General features: G+C 44.6%; 1 protein-coding gene across 3 annotated transcripts in view; it reads left to right on the top strand.

Moving 5' to 3' along the window:
• The window catches only part of SNX29 (sorting nexin 29), a 591,844-nt gene that overhangs the window by 40,320 nt on the left and 535,836 nt on the right, over nt 1–15,688 (top strand). For all 3 annotated transcript variants that reach the window (XM_070363126.1, XM_070363128.1, XM_070363127.1), the window contains one exon: nt 7,889–8,013. In XM_070363126.1, the coding sequence (XP_070219227.1) occupies nt 7,889–8,013 (125 nt within the window). The remainder of the gene's footprint in view (nt 1–7,888; nt 8,014–15,688) is intronic.

The following is a 15,688-nucleotide window of genomic DNA, read 5'->3' as shown; positions in this document are numbered from 1 at the left end:
GAGGCATAGGCAATTGTAAGAAATAGAAAGATCCCATTTATCTTTTACTCACTTTTCTCCAGTGGTCTTACCTTGTAAGATTCTTGGATGGTAGGTATTTCAAATTTTGCTGATTTCACTTGTGTGGGTGTGTTTAGCTCTGTGCAGTTTTATCACTCTGTAGGTTCACGTGTCCCCACCACAGATACAGATATAATTTAATCACCACAGGGTTCCTCCTGTTTTTTCTTTTCTTATTTTTAACCATACCCACCTCCCTCCTGTCCCCTCCATCCCCGTCCCTAATTCCTGGCCACTACCACTCTCTTCTCCAGTTCTAAAATTTTGTCATTCTAAGAATGTTATGTAAATAGAATCGTGCAGTGTGTAACCTTTTGGGACTGGCTTTTTTTTTTTTTCCCCAATCAGGGTAATTTCCTTGAGATTCATCCAGACTGTTGCATGTATCAATAGTGTATTGCCAAGTAGTATTCTCTGGTCTGGATGCACCACAGTCTGTTTATCCCCTGAAGGATGTCTGGGCTGTTTTCAGGTTTTTGCTACTGCAAATAATGCTTCTGGAAACATTTATGTACAGGTTATTGCTGTGACCCTAAGCTTTCGTTGCTCTGAGATAAGTACTCCAGAACACAGTTTCTGGGTTGTATGACATTTGCACATTTAGCTTTATAAGAAACTGCCAACCGTTTTCCATATTGACTATACCATTTACATTCCCTCCAGCAACGTGTGAGTGATCCAGTTCCTCTGCATTCTTGTCATCTTTTAATATTCTCGTGATTTTCTATCTTAGCCATCCTGTAGGTGTGTAGGCATATCCAACTGTAGTGTTAACGTGCATTTCTGTAACGGCAAATGGTGTTGAACATATTTTCACGTTCTTGGACATGTGTATCCTCTTTGCTGAAATGTCTGTTCATGGTTTTTGCTCATTTCTAATTAGTAGTGCTATTATTTTTATAGGATAAATTCCTAAAAGTAGGATTGCTGAGTCAAAGGGTCTGTGCTTAGTTGCTGTCCGACTCTTGGTGACCATATAGACTATAGCCCACCAGATTCCTCTGTCCATGGGATTTCCCAGGCAAGGATACTGGAGTGGGTTGCTATTTCCTTCTCCAAAGGATCTTCCCGACCCAGGAATTGAACTGGCATCTTCTGTGTCTCCTGCATTGCAGGCGGATTCTTTATCCACTGAGCCATCTGGGACAAAGGGTGTAGGCTTTTAAAAAAATGATATTGCCTGATCTCTTTGTAGAGAGATGTAGCAATTCACATTCATATTCCTATCAACAGGACCCACTTATTTGTACTTTTGCTAGATCTGTGACTGCTTTTAAATTGATAGTCCCCAGTTGGTATCTTAGTATAGATCTGTGACTGGTTTTAAATTGATAGTCCCCAGTTGGTATCTTAGTATTGTAGCACTTTCCTGGTCACTAGTGAGATTGAATATTTTTTCTGTGTTTTTTGGGCAACTGTATTTCCTCCTTTCATGGTTTATTTGTTCACCTTCTTTAATAGTTTTTTTATTTTTCTACCTGTAGAAACTCTTCAGGTACTATGGTCTGTAATTTTTTTTCCAGTTATGTGATTGTAAATATTTTCTCTAGTTATCATTTATTGTTTCACCATATTTATCATATCTTTTGCTATATTGAAATGTAAAACTTTTTTGTGGTTAATTCTATAAACCTTTAAAATTCTGCTTTGAGAGTATCCTGTCCTGCAGTTCACCTATATTTTTCTCTATAATTTTTTACAGTTTTATTTTTCTTGTTGGTGTTGTTCAGGTGCTAATTGTGTCCAACTTTTTGCTACCCCATGGACCGCAGCACACCAGGCTTCCCTGTCCTTCACTGTCTCTCGGATTTTGCTCAAATTCATGTCCATTGAGTTGGTGATGCTACCTAACCATCTCATCCTCTGCCGCTCTCTTCTTCTTTTGCCTTCAATGTTCCCCAGCAGCAGAGTCTTTTCCAATGAGTCAGCTCTTTGAATCAGGTGGCCAAAGTGTTATTTTTATACACTTTTATATTTTCTTGATCTTGATGCACACTTATATATTTTCTTGATTTTTATGCATGTGGAATTTAGTTCTGTGGTTGTTTGAGACAAAAGTTTACTCTTAATTTTCTTTCAGCCCTATGGCTACTTGTGTCAGTGCCACTGTTAAACAGCTCATTCTTGCCCATCTGGACTGAAGTACTTCCATTATTATATATAAAATGTTTCCATATTCATTTGGATTTTCTGGGGCAGGGAGGTTCTCCATACTGCTCTAGTAATGCTTATCGCTGTACCCAGAACCACACTGGACCGAGTTCTTCTTGTGATTAGTATTGGAATTGTATTAAATGTATATGTTAATTTGGGAAGAATTGACATTTTTATGTAAATAAATCTTCCCATTTAGGATAGCAATGTTTCTATTTATTTTGATCTTTATACCTTTTAAGAATATTATGGTTTTATTCATATAGGACATGTATCTTTCTTATTAAAAATATGATTTATTTTACTTTTGTTACTATTGTGAATGTTGTGTCCCCTCCACCATTTTGTTGACTTAAAAAAATCAACTTTTAATGTTACTGTTTCTTTTATTGCAACATTTAAAATTTGCTGGTTAAAAACATTTTTATATCTTTTTGTAGGTCTCCTTTTTTTGGCTTAACTTTATAATCTATGCTTTTAAAAAATGCCATTTCAAATTCTCTGCATATAAATAATGATTGCGTGAGTTTTTTTTTCCCTCAGTATAACTTTGATGCCAGATTTTTTCATTCTTTGTAGCTAAGGGTAGCAATGTTTCTGGTTCTTGAGACATGAATACTTTTTAAATGCAAAAAAAGAAGCTAAGTGGGAAAAACATAGAGGTAAGAAAGACATCACCAGTAATTATTTTATCAAGTTGCTGTTAATTTTTTACATAATTCCCTTCAAATTTTTTTTTTTAGTATAGTTGAAAACATACTTAATATACAGTTGCATACCCTGCTTATGTTTCATTTCATATTGTAAACCTGTTGGCTTATCATTATAAACTCTTGATAAATATTTTAAATGCTAAATGGCATTCGATTATATTGTGTATTATCATTTAACCAATTCCCCAAGTGTCAAATCTTTATGTATTTTTAACTTTCCACAGTTGCAAAGGATGTTTTGAATATTTTCATTCTGAAATCTTTATCTGACTTGTAGATTACAGTTGAGGATTGATTGGTGCTGGTAAAATTCAGCCAGAAAGGATGTGCACTTTGCTGAAAATTTGTAAGGCACAAATGTAGGGCGTGGCCCACTGCAAATGACTGTCATGTGACGGCCGTGTAGCAAGGCTGGTTGATTGCGCCGTCTTAAATCGGAGATGTGGCTACTGCTGTCAGTGGCTGGTTTCCGTGGGTACAGCCGGCTCTGTTCTGGGTGACTCTGGAGCTTCCCACATGAGGACAGTCCACTCCGTTTTCACTGCTGTACTTGCTCTTCACCAAAACATTCCAATGAAGCTGTAACATCTGAAAGGATCAGTTTAAAGTTACGCCCTCTGTCACCAGGTTAATCTGATGTGGTTCTTAAAATGCAGCTTTTATTACTGATCCTGTCTGTCTCACATTCACCATAAATGCCTCATAGTTGCCATAAAAAAGCACAGGATTCTTAGGACTCTTATTAAAGATTAATGTGATAGGTTAAGCAGTCTTGAAATATAGGACGCAGCTCAGGAAGACCAGTGCCTGCAGAATTTTAGCAGTAAAGCAGTTAAGCTCGTGCAAAGTCCAGCTGTGCTGGTGGTGGTGGGAGACAGTTTTGGCAGGAGAAGGTTATTTCAGTTTTAGCAGGAGAAGGTTATTTCATTTCCCACTCGTTAACTCCTTCACTCCTTCATCAGGGTTTTACTGAGCACCCTGAGAGCAGGTTTTATTATTTTGTTTTAAGCAGCTTAATTGAAGTCTAATTTACTTACCATAAAAATCTACTCCTTGTACATGTACAATGCAGTGAATTTTTAAAAGTAAATTTATAGAGCTGTGCAGTCATCACCCCAATTCAGTTTCAGAACATTTTCATTACTCCAAAGAGTTTCTTTATGCCAGTTTACAGTTAATCCCTGATTCCAGCCTTAGGCGAGCACTAATGTAATGGGTTGGCCAAAAAGTTCTTTTGGGTTTTTCCATAAGATGTTAGGGAAAGGCTACCCACGCCAGTATTCTGGCTTGGAGAATTCCTTGGACTGCAGTCCATGGGGTCGCAAAGAGTTGGACACGACTGAGTGACTTTCACATAAGATGTTTTGGCCAACCCGATACTTGTAGTTTCCATATATTTACCTTTTCTTGACATTTCATGGAATCATACAGTGTATGGTTTTGGGTCTGATTTCTTTCCTTTAGCATTATAGTTTCAAGGCTCGTGGTTGTTGTAGCATGTGTCAGTACTTTATTCCTTTTTATTGCTTAATAGTATTCCATTGTATCAATATAGGGGCTTCCCAGGTGGCGCTAGTGGTAAGGAACCTGTCTGCCAGTGGTAAGAGACACAGGTTCTATCCCTGGGTTGGGAAGATCCCCTGGAGGACATGGCAACCCACTCCAGTATTCTTGTCTGGAGAATCCCATGGACAGAGGAGCCTGGTGGGCTGCAGTCCATAGGGTCGCACAGAGTCGGACATGACTGAAGCAATTTAACACACACACATGCATGTATCAATATACCACATTTTATTTATCCACTCATCTGGTAAACAGCTGTATACATAAAAACTTGAAGTGATTTTCTTGGCTGGTGTTTTTTTTTTTTTTTTTAATTAAAACATCCACTGTTAAGTGCCCTGCTTAATTAAAAACATGGCCAATTCATTAACTCAGATAGATGTGAGAAAATGCTGTGGAGGCAGCCAGTCCTTCCCCCCACCCTCAACGTGGGTCTCAGAGAGCACTCAGGGGAGAGCATCCTGGAAAATAGGAGAGACTGAGCTGAGAAAACAGTGAGCTCCATGAAGGCAGGTGCCCCGTTCTGCAGGAAGGATCATCTTGCCGAGTCAGATGAGAAGAAATGGAACAGCTTCAGGTGACGTGATTATAAGTCAGTACCCATAGCACGCCCACTACAAGATGAAGGGTGTAGATTCCTGTGGTTGGACAAGTGTGTTCTCTTTGGTTCCCTAGTCGTAACTGACCTGGATTCCACCTTATACAACATCTCCAGAGATGCCCCTCTTACCTAAGTAGACGTCAAGCCCATGTTCTGAGTTCTTCGAGGGGAGGGACAGTTCTGATCACATACATCGCAGAAGCCAGGCGTCCTGCCGGGTGCTGGAGCAACTAAGACGATTGAGGCGTGATCCTGGCTGTCAGGGAACTTGAGTTAGCCAGAGGAGACAGCGGTGGAGAGCAGCTTGTTCATAGAGAGATTAGCCAAGTGCTGCAGCCTGAGGAAGACTCAGGAAGGCTTCCTGGAGGAGGGGCTCCTTGAGCTAAGTCTTGAATGACCTGTAGATACAAGCTCAGGTCAAATGGGGAGGGTGAGAAATAGAATGGCCTTCAGTAAGGCAGACATTATGTAACAAACTAATTATAGGACTAACACCCACCTTGGTTTTCTGCTGCGTTGGGCTGATTGTGACCTAGGTACATCTGGAAGGCAATACTGCTGACGTAACCCAGACCTCAGGGGCTGGGTTAATGCTGTTCCCCTGCATTCCATTCCCTTTAGAGGCCAGATGTTATTATAGAGTTGGTGGGGCAGTTATCGACTTGTGCACTGGAGCCAAACAACCTGACTAGGATTGTTGAGTTAATCATTGTATTTGCTGATGATTCGTTTAAAGATAGAGGCTGTGGTTTAATATGGAGACCTCTAAACACAGACCAAGGTTCCCCCTCCTCCTCCTCGCCCCACTGCCCCGAGACAGGGCCCTTGGTCAGGCTCCATTGTATCATGCCTCTGTTTTGGTTTCTGTGGGGTTTAATTTTGGTGGGCGTCCTAGCTTTGCAGGGAGCCCTCAGCAGTGTGCCCCTGTGGATACACAGAGAGACTAGCATATGCACATCTAATGTCTGAGTGGCATCTGCCCAGAGAGGAGGATTGTTTCAATGCGGGGGAGTCTTCTGGGGCCGAGGTTCCTCATGCTTTTACATACCTGCCGAAAAAGCATACACAGAGCACATGCTGTGTGCCAGGCACTGCGTGAACTAGCTGCAGGGGAGCCAGGAGGACCAGTAGGAGTTGGAAGCCAGGTGGTATAGGTGAGGACACGAGTTAGGTTTGGGATGCAAGAAGGGACTCCTTCCTTTGGAGGGCTGACTTTGATCATTGGCAGTAGTAGCCTGGAAGGCTGGGATGGATTAGTGATGTCTGCCACAGGCACAGACTAGAGAGTCAGTGTACATGTGCTGTGTATTTGCTGGTACTGTGTTAGGGTTTCCTGGTATAGACAACACTCGAGTAAAGGTGGCATATGGGAGAAAGTGGACTTTTGTCTTAGAATAAAGCCTGTTTGTCATGGTACAGAGTGTAGTGGGAACTACCTTGGGTAGCGTGGGGGTGGGTAGGTCTGGAGTACGGATATTGCTGTTAATTATGTACTTATTATGTGCTCTTACCTGTCTCTAAGCCTCAGTTTCCTGACATGTAAAATGCAGGTAATAATACCTGCTCCAATCATATCATCATGGGAGTAGCTAGTGAAATCATGGATGTGAAAATGTTTACCACCCATAGCGTGATAAATACTTGGAGTATAATTACTACATGTGTGGGGGTGGGTGGAGCAGGAAATGCCTGCAGTTAGGCAGGGATGAGCCAGGTGGTGGTGGCCTCAGGGTCTTTGCACTTCGCCCCTCTGCCCAGCCTGCTGCCTCTTGTCACGTCTAGGTCATGACTCTAAGGTTACCTCCATTCAGGCCACACCGTCTAAGCCTGTTCTTGCCTTGGCTCTGTCTACCACCTCATCTTGTTTTATTTTCTTCAGAGTTCTTGTCAACTGATAGGATCTGGTTGGCTTATTTGGGAATCTCTCCCTGCTAGAACCTTGTCTGTCTCACTCCCACTTTTGTATCCTCAGAGCCTAGAACAGTGCCTGGCACCCGGGACGAGTTCTGGATTTCCTAACGTTTGTTGCCTGAGTGAATGGAAGAGTTTCTGAGGTCCACAGATCCAGCCGGGTGGGGGCCCAGGAGCCCTGGGGGGACTGTTAAGAATTGAGTGTGGTTATGGTGACCTCATCTCTGTGAACATGTTCCTGAATCTCCCATTTCTTTGGTTACTGAGAAATAAATTCAATTAAATGCACAGTAATTGTAACTTAATTGAAAATTCCATCAACTCCAGATCTGCCTTCAACAATGTAATCTCTTAACAACAAAATAAAGAACAAGAATCAGAATTCATATTATTTCTTTAGGGTATGTAACAGGCCATGAAATTACACAATGTTTCCAATTTGGCAGACCTGCGAATTCAATCTCTTAGAAGATAATCTTGTTTCATAAAGGACATGATATGAATTAGAGTTGAAACTTGCGAATTGGATACAAATTAACACCCAACCCCTCCCCGCACACAACTGATTTGTTTTTAAATTGGTTTTTTTCTCCCCCACCCCCGCTGGCTGGCACCAATTCCATTTCCCCTTGTCTCTTGTGAATTGTTTCTGTGCTTTCACCAGTCTGATGAACAGGGGCTGGACTGTGTGGGGCTGCCCTGAGTTAACCTGAAAGGAACACAGATGCGGAGAGCTAGTGGGGAGTCACTTACATGTCAGTTACCTGCTTGTAAATCCTGGCATCTAATGTGTTCCTTCACTCGCTCCCCTGGGAGATGCTGACACCTCCCTGGTTGTTTTTCTCCCTTCCCGGGGTGGACTGATGAGTCACTGGTTCTCTTGCAGGGTAACCTGTCTGTGTGCCCAGTTTGAAGCCGTCCTGCAGCACGGCTTGAAGAGGAGTCGAGGGTTAGCACTCACGGCGGCCGCGATCAAACAGGCAGCAGGCTTTGCCAGCAAAACCGAAACAGGTACTCCTCGGCCGGGTGAAGCCCAGAGCATATCCCTTCCTCTCTGTCCTTTTAATTTTTATTTATTTTTTAGTAGCAAGCAAGGCAGTCATTGTGCGGGACTGCTGGGGGCGGGAGGCCCGTGGTGATGCGGAAATCCACGGTGAGGATGTCTCACCACAGTCAGTACCTGTGTTGTCTGGCATGTTAATTGAAAGGAAGTCACCCTTTGTGCAGAATTCTCAGAGCCACGTGTTGGTGGTCTCAAGGGACTCGGTGGGGGCCTGCCGCTGAGGTGCTTATTTCCCCAGTGTGGTGTAGCAATTGGTGAGAAGTGAATAATCTGTTCTGATTTGACGCACAAGGATGGCACGGCATTTCATAATTAAATCTGTCTTCAGTAACAGTGACAGAAATCAGGCAGATCTCTGAGCTTAGAATTCTGCCACCATCCTTTTTAAAGTTGTCACAGCATTTCGCTTGTCCTGTCCTCTTGTGTCTCTGAATGACAGGAATGATGCTCGTAATAATAACTCTTAGCACCCATGGGTACTTAGTGTCAGCCTGGCATGTTGTTAGTCTTAAATTAACTCGCTCAGTTCACAGGACAGTTCTGCGAGCGGTCGGGATCTTCATCTGTGTTCTCTGCAGTGCAGCCATTATTTGTTCAGTGGTTTGCTTTGGATCTGAACTTGTTTTTGTTTTCTTTCTTAATTTATTTATTTTTAACTGAAGGACAGTTGCAATACTGGTTTCTGCCCGGATCTGAACTTTTTTGTTTTTAATATTTATTTGTTTATTTGGCTGTGCCGGGTCTCAGTTGTGGCATGTGGGATCCAGCTCCCCGACCAGGGATCGAATCCGGGACCCCCGCTGCATTGGGAGCGCTGAGTCTTAGCCACTGGACCACCAGGGAAGTCCCTGGATCTGAACTTTGAAGTGTATCACGTTGTATAAAAACCCCCCACACCCCTGATTTTGAAGAGCAGGTTAAGACCCTGCTTGTGGGTGCCACCTTGAATTCCTGAATCTTGCTGCTGTGACGTTAGTGTCCCTGCTGAGTGAAATGGGTTACCTTCTACTGGTCTACCTCCTTTCACATCGAGAAATCAGCCCTGGCTGTGTTTGGTAGAGCTGTCTGGAAATTCTCTGCCGACTGCCTTTCCCTCTCACCCAAGTTGGCATATCTCCCTTCCCCTTTCTCTCAGCCCTCCAGCAAGTCTTTGATCCTGCTCATCTCACCAGTTGCTCTTTTTCAAAAATGAATGTGGTTCCTCTTGGGCCTGCAAGAAGGATTCCTGTCATCATTGATTTTTCTTCCACCTTCCTGGGTCACAGTGGGCCAGTTCAGAGAAGAGCCAGCTTCAAGAGCCTCAGTCCTGCTTGGCCTCCTTGAATGTCAGCCTCAGTAGTCTCTGTGGCACTTAAAAAAAAAAAATTTTTGTCTGAGCCAGATCTCAGTTGTGGCGCATGACATCCTTGATCTTCGTTGCGGCATGCAGACTCTTATTTGGGACGTGCGGGATCTACTTCCCTGACGGGACTGAACCTGGGCCCCCTACCTTGGGAGGGCAGAGTCTTAGCCACTGGACCGCCGGGGAAGTCCCTTGGTGACACCGTATGTCCAGGACGCTTCCCTGAGCTCTGTGTGGAGGTGGTTTAGGGCTGATTGATGGCTATTTGAGGACATGGCTTTTCCGAGAGTCCCCCCCAGCTTGCTGGCCCCTCTTCCTTTTTATTTCCTTCTTACTGTCTGTGGGGAGCTACCTTGGAGAAACTGGTGTGGAACAGACCGCAAGGCTATGGACAGTTCCTGGGCATGGCAGAGGCAACCATGGCTTTGGAGTCAAACTCCGAGGGTAAGCCTGGCATGACCCTGGGAAAACGCCCCTCCGTGCCCTCCATTTTCACTTGTAAAGACAGAGCGTCTCTCTCCCTGGGGGGTTGTCAGGCAGATTCACATGATAACCTCATGTGAAGCACCTGCTTCATTTCAGAGACATGCACACCCCACTCCAATTGTTTAACCAGTTACCTTCTCCCAAACACCCTTTACATGTCTAACCTCTTTCTCCATCTCACCCCTTCTTGAGGCTCTGACCTTTTGACCATGAAGAATGGCTCTTTGTATTCCCATGCAGACTAGAATTCCTGTCTTTTTGTTACTTGGCCCTGAGATCACAGAAGCACCTACACATTTGCGAGGCATCACCAGCCTTCGCATTCTCACTGTTTCCCTGCGTCTTAGCATGATTTCTATCCTCGTGTCTTGGAGACGCTGCTGAGCGCGTAGCCTCTGGCTTTGTTTCTGCTGGGGAGTGTGTGCTGCACCGTCTCCTGGCCAGTTAGAAGGGAAGCAAAGACCAGACTAGTTTCACACCTGAGTGGCTGCCGGGGGCTTCTGTCATCTTTGTTGGCAGCAGTAATTAACCATTCACAGGCGCAGGATGGTCCTTGGCTGATTAAAACCTCTTTCCTGCCATTGAATGTTTGATTAAAAACCTCATGGGGGAGGGCAGGTGTTTTTTCAGCTGCTAAGAGTTGGGAAAGATCAGGTCAATGGCTTTTTATGGTTGTTCTTAAAGCCGTTGGAATGGCCTTGCCAGGCAGAATGGAGAAAATGAAATCCTGAGAGATGGATCAGACAGAAATGAGCCTTGTCCGGCTCCCTCGTCCCTCCTGGCTGTGGGGCTGGGCCCTCTGTGTAGCTTAGTGATCGGGAAGCAGGGTTGAAATCCCCTCTCCACGACGTGTCACACACAAGCTCTCTGGGACATCTTCTCTCTGAGCTCCTGTTTCCTCTTGTGTAAAATAAAGATCGTAGCAGGATCTGCCTTGTAGGGTTGTGGTGGGGGCTTGAGGCCTTGGTATTGATCTGCCAGAGCTGGTGCATGGTGATAACATGCCAGTTACTTTCCAGCGTAGGTGATGGTGTCCTTGCTTTTCAAATGATGACCCTGAGTCTCAAGTTAGTTACTAAGTTGCCCAAGTTCCCGTCTACAGCTGGTAGATGGCAGAGCTGAGGATTCCAGCCCAGGTCAGACCCATGTCAAATTCCTGGCTCTTCCCTGCTCCCTGCCTCCTCGGGCAGCCGGCCTGATGCCCGTTATCGCTCTTCTGTGGACCTCTCCAGCTCTGTTAACTGAATTGAAAGTGACAGGAGAGAATGAGTAATGGTGAATTAATCCACAAGGCTTGTTGCATTAGCTCTGTTTCTAAATGAAGAGAGAAAAGCTGAACTTCAGCGTAATGATTGAACAAAGTGACATTGTTGGAAATCACAATAATGGGATAATGCTGAGAGTCTACCAGGGGCATGCCTGCTGTGTTTGGTTGTCGGGGGTTCGGCTGCATGTAGGGCTGAATTTGGAAGTTGGTGCCCTCGCATAGTGTGATTTTTAATTGATTTGTTACAATACTACTTATTTTGTGTATGTTCTGGCTTTTTGGCCCCCGAGGCATGTGGGATCTAGGCTCCCCGACCAGGGCTCGAACCCGCACCACCTGCATTGGAAGGTCAAGTCTTACCCTGGACTGCCAGGGAAATCCTTTGTAGAGTGCGTTTAAAAATTTGTTTTTAAGATTCTAGCATTGAAAGATTTTGAGATCTTATGTGGAGATACGGGTTTGTAGGTTTTCTTGAACCTGGACCTGCGACTTTGGGCCCACGTTGACAGTTGACCCCGCTGGGGGCCCCGCACCCCTGCCCTCTGTCGGTGGGCCGGAAGTGCTTCATCCACCGCAGTCTGCGCCCTGCCCTGTGGCCCCTGACCCTCGAGATGGCATGTTGGCCACCGTTTATCCTTGTCCTGTTAGTACTGTTCCCCCTCTTCTTATCAGAAATTCAACAGTTTTCAAGAGTAAACCGCTCCCAGGTGGTAAGCCACTGAAGCCAGTTTCTGGAGTGTGGGAACCATTATCTGTGTCAGATTTGTTCAGCTTTATCATTGCTTTCAGGGCGAGGATTTGTTAACCTTCTCACCGGGCTGTAGCGGAAAGTCCGTTATTTTTTGTTTTTGTTTTCTTTTTGAATACGCTCTTGTCTTTGCACGGTATCTGGTTATTTTCGACTGGATGCCAGATGTTGTGTGTGAACAAGGGTAGAGATACTTTGAAGTTTGGGATGGCGCTTTCTTCAGAGAGGGTTTATTGCTGCTTCTCAGACAGTTAGGGCAGAGGGAGACCCACTTAGTCCAGTAAAGGGTCAAGCCGGTTCACACTTGGGCTTTAGTATTTGTGACGGCCCATGCATTTCCAGGGTGTAGTTTTTTGGGGTTTCCAGCTTATATCAGCTTCCTGGAGCTGCCATGGCAAATTTGCACACCATGGGTGGTTCACCAACAGAGGGATAATTTACCTTTTCACAGTCTGGAGGCCAGGAGTCCAAAATCTAGGTGTCCGCAGGGTTGGTCGCTTCTGGAAGGCTCTGGGGGAGGGTGTGTTCCTGGCACTCGGTGCTTGTCAGCAGCCCCTCGCCTTGCAGCTTTGCCGCTCCCAGCGCGGTGTGTCTTCACATGGCCTTCTTTCCTTTGTGACCGTGTCCCTCTGTGTCCCCTCCTCTCCTCAGGCGGACACCAGTTGTATCAGACTAGGCGCCCTCCCCCCTCCCCGGCTGCGGTATACCACCTCTCAACTAATGACATCTGCCTAGAGCCTTCCCCCAAATAGTCACGTTCTGGGGCTCCGCGTGGACTTGAATTCTGGGGGGACGTAGTTGACGTGCTTACCAGTGCCCTTCTGCATCTGCAGGTCCTGACCTGTGTTTTCTTTCCTTCTTCTCCTTTTTTCTTTTTTAAGACTGTGGGAATTCTGAAAGCTCCTCTTCTCACCAGAGTTGCTCTGTGGTTGGCAAAAGCCTCAGAGCAAAACCTGGCTCTCCATGTAGTTAGGACTCACGTCTGTAGACTTCCCTTCTCTTTGGGATCCGAGTTCCTCATGTCTTTCCTGTCTTTGCATAGCTCCTAGGACCTCAGTTTTTTTTTTTTTTTTTTAAAACAAGTCTGGCTTTTGCAGTTGCTGTTGTTTTGCTGGGGAAGTTGGTCTGGTTCAAGCGAGTCTTCCATAGCTGACGGTGTGTCCTTGAATGGTGCTGCCACCGTGTGCTTTTCCCGTGGCCCAGTGTGCCTTATGTGTGCGTGACCGTCCTCAGTTACCTTTATACCAGTCGGGTACCAGGATTTCCTCCTGGGATCAACTGTAGTCTGGGAAAGGGAGTCTGCAGGCAGTTTTCCTTCTGCTTTGTGATGATTTTAATCCCCACCTATATATTGTATATCTCCCGTTCCCTAGTTTGCTGTCTGTTAGGTGTTTTTGTCTTGTTTGTTCTTTTAATTAATTTTTATTGGAGTATAGTTGCTTTACAATGTTGTCTTAGTTTCTTCTGCACAGCAGAGTGAATCAGCTATACATATTCATATAATGCATCTTTTTTAGACTTCCTTCCCTTTTAGGTCACCACAGAAACTTGAGTCGAGTCCCCTGTGTTACACAGTAGGTTCTCATAAGTTATCTATTTTATTACATATAGTAGTGTGTATTTGTCAATCCCAGTCTCCCGATTCATCCCACCCCTCTCCCTGCCTTGATATCCATACATTTGTTCTCTACATCTGTCTCTATATCTGCTTTGCAAATAAGTTCATGTACACCATTTTCCTAGACTCCACATATAAGCGTTAATTTACGATACTTGTTTTTCTCTTGCTGACATACTTCACTCTGTATGACAGTCTCTAGGTCTGTCCACGTCTCTGCAGATGGTACTGTTTCATTCTTTTTTATGGTTGAGTAATAGTCCGTTGTCTATAGGTTCCACGTCTTCTATATCCACTCTTCTGCTGATGGACATTTAAGTTGCTTCCATGTCTTGGCTGTTGTAAACCATGCTGCAGTGAGCACTGGGGCGCGTGTGTCTTTTTGAATTACGGTTTTCTCCCAGTATGTGCCCAGTAGTGGGATTACTGGGTCATATGGTAGTTTTGTTTTTAGTTTTTTAAGGAACCTCTCTACTGTTCTCCATAGTGGCTGTAACCAATTTACATTCCCACCAACACTGTAGGAGGGGTTGCTTTCCTCCACACCCCCTCCAGCATTTATTGTTTGTAGATTTTTTTTTGATAATAGCCATTCTGACTGATGTGTCTTTTGTTTGTTTTTGATTTTAGTTTAGCATTCAGATTTCTCTTTGTTTTTAGCTTGGGGAGTTTTTCCCCATTTTACCCACTATGAAATGTTAGTAAGGTAAGCATTACTCTAAGCAGTTACACTGCCAGCTCAGCTGTGCCTTGGTGGGCATCCCAAACTGTGATCCCTTTGAATAGACTCTCCAGTGAGTTGGGTTACACAGGACCCAGAGAAGCTTGGAATTAGGTCACTTGGTGTGTCTCCTTTAGAATTCAGACCCCAGAAATAAGAGCCTGCCGTGCCTGGTAGAGTCGTCGTCTCTGACTTTGACAAGTGACTGGGTTTATTTGCTCAGACTGTTGATTTGTGGTGATGAGATAGGAACCTGTGTTTTCTGAGTCTGGTCCTGCAGTTTGTTTAACTTTTGCATTCCAGTTATGCAAGTGAGCATGAATAATTACAACAGACAGTGGTAATTCCCCACCCTACAGCCCCTTCTTTCTTGCTAATAGAACTCTGACTTTGTTCTAACGTTGGGTGGCCACCAGCTTCTGCCCTGAGGCTGGCTGCGGGGGGAGTGAATCTGGATGAGATCAGGCCAGCTGTAACGAATTCCACGCTGCTAGTACTTGATGTAGGAGAAGGCCTGAGATGCAATCCTGACCAACGGGAAGGAAGGAGAGGTCTGCCAAGAGGCTTCTGAGAAGGCCTCTTGCAATTTAAATGAAGACACAGAAAGGCTTATCTTATGGCCATGGGTTGTTGTGTGAGACCTGTGTGATGTTTGGAGCTGTGGCAGTGATCTTATGAGGAGGGAACAAGTCTGAAGACGAAAGTCAGTACACTCAGGATGGGATCTCAGAACGATGGAAAATACCTGGCCCCTGATAATGTCACTGAGCTACCGAATCAACCAACCCTGGACTTAGTGTTATGTGAGATAATTAATTCCTTAATATTTTAAGGCACTTTAAGTTGGATTTTTTTTTACTTGTATCCAAAATCATCCTAACTTAAATGAGAGAGAAAAGCAAGACAACTTAAGAAGAGTCAGAGCCTGTGTGCCAGAAATGGGAGGAATGATGTGATTAGCACATTCAAACACGTTCATCCTAGAAATGACACCTGGGTGTTTTCTGCTCCTTTCCTTGAACCGCAGGCCTGGCTTTCTTAGTGTTTGCTGGTGACTCATGTTGAGCAGCTCTGTGACCTAGGGGGTTTGTCAGACTGTGCTCATTTTTCCATTTTATTGTTGAAATGATTATGCAGAGTGAATGACAGCATCCCCATTTTACAGATAAAAAAAAAAATGAGGCTCAAAGAAATGAAATAATTTCATTAATGTACCAGAGCCAAAAGTAGCAGAGCTGGAATTTCTATTCAGGCCTACATGATTGTGATTCTGAAGCACCCGACTTCAAAAAAAAAAGCTCTCCTGACTTTTAAATAAAGCTCCTGACTTTATTTATTTGTCTGCTCGTGGTCCTGGTTGCGGCATGTGGGCTCTAGTTCCCCCACCAGGGATGGAATCTGGGCCCCGTTGCATTGGGAACCTGGAGTCCTAGCCACTGGA

The sequence above is a fragment of the Bos mutus genome, chromosome 25 (assembly GCF_027580195.1).
Source record: "Bos mutus isolate GX-2022 chromosome 25, NWIPB_WYAK_1.1, whole genome shotgun sequence".
NCBI classification, from domain to species: domain Eukaryota; kingdom Metazoa; phylum Chordata; class Mammalia; order Artiodactyla; family Bovidae; genus Bos; species Bos mutus.
This window is presented reverse-complemented; position numbering and strand designations above follow the sequence as displayed.